We start from the raw sequence: 8,868 nt of genomic DNA on the forward strand, positions 1-8,868 counted from the left end.
TCCCTGCATTTAAATGTCCGACTTTATGGACTTTCATCCGATTCTTAAAAGTGCTGACATTAAATGTATTTCAGTCTTAAGAACAGCTAAAGCAAAACACACCACATTTTGCAAATATTTAAATGTCATTTAAGTTTTGAAGAAGTAATAATGCATCGTTAGCTTTATTTTTAGAAGAAAATGTAATTTTTTTCCCCTAAAAGTGATTATTTTTGTCTAAAACAAATTTTGAAAAGAAGAGGTGGTGATTTTGCCCCACAAATCAATTTTTATTTTCGTAATTATTGTCACGTTAAAACAAACCTTATTATTAGCAGTGGCACATTTGCATTTAGCTCTCCTGAGTCAACAATTTGGAGAATCACCTTTTGTTCAAGAGCTGCAAGTTTTGGGATCTTTGAGAGACTTGTCTCCCAAAACTTTCCAAATGGCTTCAGCTGAGTCAAACTACATAGGGATTGCCTGAAAACGTAAATTTTTAGAGCTCGCCACTTTAGGTCTGGACTTTGACTGGGCCATTCTATCACATGAAAACTTTGATTTAAATTGTGTCATTGTATCTCCAGCTGGATGTATATTGTTGTTTTTCTGCTGGAAGGTGATCCTTCACCCAGACATCAGTCTTTTCTTCCAGGATTGTTCTGTATTTAGTTTCATCCATTTTCTTGTCATCTCTGATCAACTTTTTGTCAAAGAAAACCGAGCACCTAAAAACTGCACTCAAGTGAAAGTAGCACTACGTCAACATATTTACTCAAGTGAAAGTAAAAAGCAGCCATTCAAGAAATTAATCGAGTAAGATTAAAACAGTATTTGGTAAAAAGGCAACTCAAGTACTGAGTAACTGAACAAAACAACAATCATTTAATATTTAAAAATTACATCACCACAATATAAAGTCATGTGGAAATTTTGGTATTTCAAAGATCAGAATGAAAATAATGCATATAAATAACAAAATAACAAAACCAGGCAAAATAAACATTTTTCCAAATCAGTTTCTTTCAATATAAAACTTACAGAACTTTAACAGACACTGCAGATGTTGATGTCAGGCGAGTTTTTGATTAAAACAAATCTAATTACTGTTACAGTATCCAGAAATTTTACTCAGGTAAAAGTAGCAGTACTTCATAATAACACTCAAGTAATAGTACAACGAAGTACTAGGAAAAGTTTTTTTTTTCCAAAAGGTTACTCAAGTAAATGTAAGTAGTTACCATCTAACTTTGTCCCAACAGCATGATGCTGCCACCACCATGTTTCACAGTAAGATCAGTTTTGTTCTCATATCATCAGAGCATCTTCTTCCTCATGTGAATCCCCCGTTTTCTGTGGAAATCTGTTGTTGTGGATTTCTGCAGCTCCTCCAGTCTTATCCCGGCTCTGTCAGTTTTTTTTTTAGTTTTCTGAAACAAATATGTGAAGCCTTCACACAATACTGACATTTATACTGACATTAAATTCCACGCTACTGGACTCTGTCACTTAGCTGACTTATCAGTGCACTGCTTGTACTTAGCAGTATGAAAGTAAAGGGGGACTGAAAACAAATGCAAGTTATACTTTTGAGATTTTTACTGGTAAAACGATAAAACCCAGTTATTTACTTTTGTGTTCATTTATCAGATAAAATCCTGACAAATTTTGAAAATCTCTGAGGGGTTTAAATACCTTTGCAAGGCATTGCAGATGTGATAAATGAAAAGGTCCATGAATAATGAACTGCTGGTATTTCATTGTAAACTTGCATGGATTTTGATCTGACAGAGAAGAAATGTATAATGTGTCGGAGGATTACATTCATGTTTTAAATGGTAACCTATAAAAATGGTAAGTCTTTAACAGTGGAGCATCATATATAGAGTTATGACAACAAGTAAGGAATCTCATTAAAAACAAAACATTCCCCAAGCCCCAGCGATCCTTCATGTCCAAATATTTTCGTCCCTTTCTGTCTTCAGGTTATCTCCTGCTCATCCTTAGGTTGCAGATCCTGATGTGATATGGGAGCCATGTTCACTCCAGTCTGCGTTTCTTTATTATTGGATCTCAAGTTGCTATTCATTGCATTTTCAGAGCAGCAGGCCTTAAAATGATAAATGCTGGCCTTGCTTTTACGGCATCCCATTGCGTTCATGAGCTGATAGGCGTCCTTTCTGAAGGCCTTGGTGAAAATAGCATACAGGAAGGGGTTGGCGCACGAGTTGATGGGGAAGAAGAGGACCAACAGAATCTTGGAGTTGGTGACGGTGATGAGAGGAAACTTAAAGGCGGCAGAAATAGCAAAGAAGGAGATGGGCGCCATGCAGAGGAAGTCGGTGAAGATGAGCACAGCCATTCGTTTTGCTATCCTGGTGTCCGCGCTTCTTTCAGGGACCTCAGGGTTCTTCACAGCCAAGTAAATAAGCACATAGCAAACGCACACGACGATGAAGGCCCCCACATTGAGGAGCAGGATGATGATGATGAAAGTCTGTGCTAGAGGGGTCTCTATGTCCATGGGTAAGCACATGCTGACTTTGGTGTAGCTGCTGACACCAACCAGGGGCAGCATCCCCATCCCCAGACACAGAAACCAACCTGCTGCCATTATACCTGCAGCCTTTGTCAGGACCAGATGGCGCTTTACATGAAGAGCATTGGTGATGGTGTGCCAGCGCTCCAAGGTGATGGTGGACAGCGTGTAGACCGACAGCTCGCCACCAAACACAGACAGGAAGCCTGCAGCGCTACAGCCAGGCCCGGTTTGCCACTCGATGGCGTGTTGACTGTAATGACCACGAGTCCTCAGGTCTACCGTAGCGATCACCAGAAGATAGACACCGATGCAGAGGTCAGCAAAGGCCAGGTGGCACATGAGGAAGCGAGGCACTGTTAGCTTGTTTCGGCTGGTAAAGAAAACCAGCAGCACCATCAGGTTGCCTGTGATAGCGAGTATGTTGATGAACCAAATAGCAACTCTGAGAAAACTGAACCCAGCAAGGTCTTCGCAGGGATTGAAGGCATCCTCTTCAGGCGTGCAGATGACTGAGCGGCAGAAGTCCACCCGCTGAGAATAGAGGTCATCCACATCTTGGAAGGTGGTGTCTTGCAGGTCAGATTCAGAATAAAACGACCAGCCCCCAAGCGGAGGTGTGTCGCCTGTGCCGCCGATAACCCTCTGAAATCTGTAAGAGACGCAAAAACACAAGACACAGATAATAAAGACTCTAGACTCTATTTTTCTCTAAATTATAAATTTTTTCATATAGCATGGTATCTAAAAACATTTTCCCCAAAAAATGCAGCTTGGGAAGCTGAAATACCGAACCCCAATGCTACTTGTCGTTTCCAAAGCGTCCAAAGAAGCTCCATTTGATTTCCTTTTTGCTGATTGGTTGTACCCCACAGAGTGGAAATAAGAAAGACTGTAAATATTAGCTTCTGCAGTAGTGCTGACACACTTTACACTGTGTGTATTAATGCATCCATCTATCCATCCATTTTCTTTACACCCTTGTCCCTTGGTGGGGTGGGGAGGGTTGCTGGTGCCTATCTCCAGCTAACGTTCCGGGCGAGAGGCGGAGTTCACCCTGGCCAGGTCGCCAGTCTGTCACAGGGCAACACAGAGACACACAGGACAAACAACCATGCACACACACTCACACCTAGGGGCAATTTAGAGAGGCCAATTAACCTGACAGTCATGTTTTTGGACTGTGGGAGGAAACCGGAGTACCCAGAGAAAACCCACGTATGCACAGGGAGAACATGCAAACTCCATGCAGAAAGACCGGGGCTGGGAATCGAACCCAGAACCTTCTTGCTGCAAGGCAACAGCTCTACCAACTGCGCCACTGTGCAGCCTGTATTAATGCATATTAAGGTTAAAATTCGCAATAGTAATTGTTTTTAGAGGGGGTCTCAGTTATTCACGTATTTCAGTGATTTACATGTGGCTACGGTCCCAAACCTCAGGGAATACCAGGAGTCCACTGTAGTTTCTATACCCATAGCAAATATCTCACAGCACTATGTTTGACTCTGGTTTAATGAAATATATACTATGCAAAATAACTATTAAATAATAAACCTCATTCATCACATTGTCAGGTTCTACTCTCCACAAAAGCAGATCCCTAACAAAAGCTCAGGGAATGTTAGCTGACCCTAACCTTTTCTCAGAGTTTTTTCTTTTAAGTTTCACAAAACATCACTTGAAAGAATCCAAACCATTTCTTTAAATTGGATTTTCATAAAGTTGATGACTTTTGGGAGATAATACATAGAAACTGGTATGAACTATGAATTCAGCATGAGCAGAAAAATATCTCACCTTGCTGATGGATTCCCTTCTTTACAAGACGTAGAAAAATTATCCCATGGAGCTTTAGCTGAGAAGTCCCTAGAAAACCAGAAGAAATCTATAATCTCATTTTACATACTTCTAGTTATGAACTGAATAGCTAAGAGTGTAAAAAAAAACTCCAAGGAAATTTAAAAATATGAAAAACAGAAAGAAAAAAATATTTTTTTTCTTTCTTTTGCAACAGCAACAAACCCTGTAAGCTCAGATGATCATTTGGGTTCTCATACGTAATATTGCAAAAGCTTTTTGATGTTAGCTAAAGATATGCCAGGTCAAGTTTGGAGTGTTTTTGATCATTTTTACAACAAAACAGCTTCAAACCATTGAATTCTGGGGATTTCTTCAAGTGCTAACCACAAATTTAGCTGAAAAAGGTTTTTGTATTTACATTTTTAAAGTAGTTTTAAGTTTAAGTTCAAGACTGAACCTGAATATATGGCACAAATCAGAAAATAAAACTTAAAACAGGAAGAACACAAATGTGTTAGAAAAGGACGGGAACGATCTTCGAGATGGTTTTCTTCCCATTCCATCAAACAAATGACGTGTAAAGACTCAGAAGAGGAACGCAGCCTTCCTACTTGTTCGGGTTGAAAGGTCTGCCATAAATCACACCTGTCCAGTTTTGTGCTGAAAAGTCAGGAGGGCGAGTCAGAAAACTGGATTCTTTTGTGTCTGAATTGTATTTGTCATGTAAAGATCTGGTGAATTTTTATGACAAGGACGCAGGAGTGATTTCCTCTGGGAATTTTTCCAGTGGGATATTTTGTATTATTTAATTGGAGGAAAGTGAATATAGATGTGAGCTCTCTTTTTTTTTCACTGTCTGTTTACAGTGATGTTAGTTGATGATTCTTCCGCCAAAATTTTTCATGTACGTTGTCTGATTCTGCTGTTGTTAAAGTACTTTTAGAGCGTTACACTCTGGGATAGTTATTGATAAGTTTAAACATTCAGACCGTAATTAGACCTTTTTTGTGTATGATCATAGAAGGAAAGAAGTCGAGGATGGAGCATTCTAACTTTCCACTATTAAACAACCAATTTTCACGATTGGGGACAAAAGACAGAAAACATTTTTACAATTTCTTGCAAAAGTATTCCAACTCAGTGAAATGTTCCACTCTTTATGCTAAAACCAAAAAAATCAACAAATGAGATTCTATGTGAGAGACTAACAAGTCAGCACATCATTGTTATATGTTAGAAATATCTGAAAAGTGTGGCCTGGATTTCTATTCAGCCCAATTTACAGAAAGGTTTTCCACTTTTTAGGACAGCAGTTCTGTACATAAAGCTACAATGGGTATGGATACATTTGCAGGGAACTTTATCCCTTCACAATTCACAGAGTAGGTCACCTGTAAGGGCTCCAGCTCAGAAGGGCACAACAGTGGCTATTGTAGGTGAGATGGGCCTCTCGGAGGCTGCCCATTCCCTTCAGAGGAGGCAACCTTTTCAAACCGTACGCTGACTGAGCGAACAACACCAGAACCGACTCCAGTCCGTGAGCAGGTAACCTTGTGAGAGCTGTTGCAGAAACATCCCTGTGAATTAACCGAGAACAGCGTCACATGAGCAACCTTTTATTTTTGGACCTTTGCACAAGGAAATTGCCTTGTAAAAGTTCACAGCAGCAGTCAGCAAGCTCCTGCTTGATATGTGGGTCATGACTCAGAAAACAGCCGAGTGATAAACTGGTTAAAGGTTTGTTATCTGAAGAGTGAGTGTGAATAATGTTTCTCTTCTTACGCCACCTGAGTAAAAGGGGACTTATTATCCAAAATGTACATTTTGCACGTTCTTGTACTTCCATTTGAATTTCTATTGCCTTGAAAAACATCCTAAGCGTTTTAAAAAAGACAAAAAACACCCAGTTGTATGTTAAAGTTTTTTGAAAACCTCCCTGTTACCTAGCAACCCAAGTGGAGCTACAGCACCTTTGGTCAGCTGGTTTTACTGCTGCATGGCTGCTGGAAAAAACAAGTGTTTTGTTGTCGATTTACCATCCAGAAACTACTTGCTGCATTCTTGTGGGTTGTGCAGGAGGTTCAACTTAAGCTTTTCAAAGATATACTGTTGTATAATTGCCCATTTTCACATGCAATTGTAAACATTGAGTTGGGAGGGTGTGGCCAACAGCAGCTTGTTTGGATATAAAGTGACAAGACGCCCTACAGTAGCTAATTCTGAAGGGACTTCACAATGGTGGAACTGATCACAATAAAATCTTATCATCTGGAAGGATTTTGTGCAAAAAGTGTAATGAACTTGCTTTGTATAGACCTATCCTAACATCTTCCAGGAAGCATAACAGGTCACCTATAAAAAACACAAAAGTATAACTTACAAGACCTCTGGACCAGTGGCTCCTTGGAAAGCATCTCTATGGATCATTTCAAGGTTTTGATTATTCTTCAGCACCCTACACAAGACAGAGTAGAGGACCAGTGAGCACATTTCTTACCGCCTGAGCAGAAATTCCTAAAAAAAAAAAAAAAAATATATATATATATATATATATATATATATAAAAAGTATATATAAAAAGTAGGAATCTATCGAATACAGCTTATCTATCTTTGTCCCATTGAAGGCATGATTGTGTATTCCTCTGATACCATTGTTGTAGAGATTCCTGTAATAAACAGCGTATGTTAGGAAAAAACAACAGATTTTCATTAAGCAATCATGAATGCAGAGGCACACTTACAATGTAGCATAACCCTCAGTCATTCCAGTGAAAGCGTTTGGAGGCACTTCAAGCAGATGAATGTTGTCACATATTTCCCTGCAGCAGAAGCAAAGTTCAGACTGGAACATTCTGTATCATTACAGACAATAACAGAATGTAGCTCTGTATTTCATATGAGGTTGACAAATCATTGTTATGCTTGGTTTTCATGTTATTGTGACTTACAGAATAAAGTCTGATTTGAAAGAAGTGATTGATGTAACATCAGGGAAGAGGGTTATCCCGGTGTTTAAGATGCTCCTACAGTGATAAAGAAGACATAATGTTTCTGCAATAATTTTAGACTTTTTTGTGAAGCAAAACATCAAAAAATGTCTTGTAACGTTGCCTTTTTCATAGCATGTGTAGCGCATTCTGCAAAACTATTCATACACAAGGAAACTCAAAGCGGCTTTTATTTGAGATACTTGTATTGTTATTAAGTTTTAGTAAAGATGCACAGATTTCAACATTTTCTAGAAAGGATAATGTGAGGAGTGTGGGGTTGTTTCCAGCCCAACTGAGACTGAATCTGGGCCTTATTTGTAAATATCTGCCCCACCTTTTCTTCCAGAATCAAAATGTTTATAATTCCAACCAGCTTCTCAATTTTTCATGAAGAAATGCATTCCCACATCATGATTCTGCCGCTACTGTGGTTTTGGTTTTAAAGGACTGAAGCACACTTTTCAGTCTATACCTCAAAGATGCACTAATTTGTGTTAATTAAATTGCTAATAAAATACATTGAAGTTTGTGGTTGTAATGTGACACGTTAAAGTCAAATGGATGAGTACTTTCGCAATGTACAAGTAAATGAAATCCTACTTATTTAGGTTTAATTTTAAACCTGAATAGTTATGCATTTAAGTTCAAGTTGTCTTACAAGAGGCGAAGATTTGGTAGGTTGTGGAAGGCTCTTCTGTCGATATGCATCAGACTCCTTGCATTTTGAATTGAACTGTTCAGTAATGAGGAAAAAGGAGAGTAGCTGAGTTGCACCGCAGTGATCAGGACTGAAATTCACCCACAGCCTCACAAAGACAGGACTTACATCTCAGAGAGGTTGAGAAGATTGCTAAATGCTAACGCTTCAATGGTTTCCAGGGTTACACTTTGAGCAATCGCACTGCAAATAACACAAACACAACATGATTAAAATGTTAGTTTAACTAGGTGTGCCCATAGTTGTTCAGTGCCAACTAATCGTGATCTCTAAAACTGCAGGATAACTTATTCTAAAACAAAAGCAGCAGAAATTTAAAGCTAAAAACATGATGCATAATTAGCAATGCAGCAATTTCCCACTAAATTTTAAAAATATACAGTTCACATTTTAAATTTGTCTGATTATTGTTGGTGCACTAAAAGAAAAGACAGATACATACATCCTCTGAACTCCTCTCAAATCCTCAAAAGAATGGCTTGATATAGTTTTAAAAGAAAGGTGATAAAGAAACCTACAAGAGATGGAAGATGGCCATTAGATTAAGATACAGTGACTCTAAAAAAAAACCAATCACCTCGATTTAATGTCAATAAAATTTTTGTACATAAAAGCATAAAATGACCAGTTTTGACTCAGTGCAATAGGTATGTAGAGAATCATAAAGGACATGAACCCTTTTCTAAATTATATGTAGTACTATAAAACTTTTGTTTTCCAGAACAGAATTGTCATGAGCAAATGACTTTCATCAAATATAAAAGCAAGAAGTTTATATATATACATATACACACACACACACACACACATATATATATATATATATATATATATATA

General features: G+C 38.4%; 1 protein-coding gene across 1 annotated transcript in view; it reads right to left on the minus strand.

Moving 5' to 3' along the window:
- Positions 1–947: 947 nt before the first annotated feature.
- Positions 948–8,868, minus strand: part of lhcgr (luteinizing hormone/choriogonadotropin receptor) — a 10,355-nt gene continuing 2,434 nt past the window's right edge. Inside the window, exons 2-11 of the mRNA XM_008429935.1 lie at positions 8,474–8,545; positions 8,140–8,214; positions 7,972–8,046; positions 7,272–7,346; positions 7,065–7,142; positions 6,921–6,989; positions 6,702–6,776; positions 5,713–5,898; positions 4,319–4,387; positions 948–3,170 (exon numbers count right to left, since the gene is read on the minus strand). Coding sequence (XP_008428157.1) covers positions 1,961–3,170; positions 4,319–4,387; positions 5,713–5,898; positions 6,702–6,776; positions 6,921–6,989; positions 7,065–7,142; positions 7,272–7,346; positions 7,972–8,046; positions 8,140–8,214; positions 8,474–8,545 — 1,984 coding nt within the window. The 3' untranslated portion in view covers positions 948–1,960. The remainder of the gene's footprint in view (positions 3,171–4,318; positions 4,388–5,712; positions 5,899–6,701; positions 6,777–6,920; positions 6,990–7,064; positions 7,143–7,271; positions 7,347–7,971; positions 8,047–8,139; positions 8,215–8,473; positions 8,546–8,868) is intronic.

The sequence above is a fragment of the Poecilia reticulata genome, linkage group LG15 (assembly GCF_000633615.1).
Source record: "Poecilia reticulata strain Guanapo linkage group LG15, Guppy_female_1.0+MT, whole genome shotgun sequence".
NCBI lineage: Eukaryota > Metazoa > Chordata > Actinopteri > Cyprinodontiformes > Poeciliidae > Poecilia > Poecilia reticulata.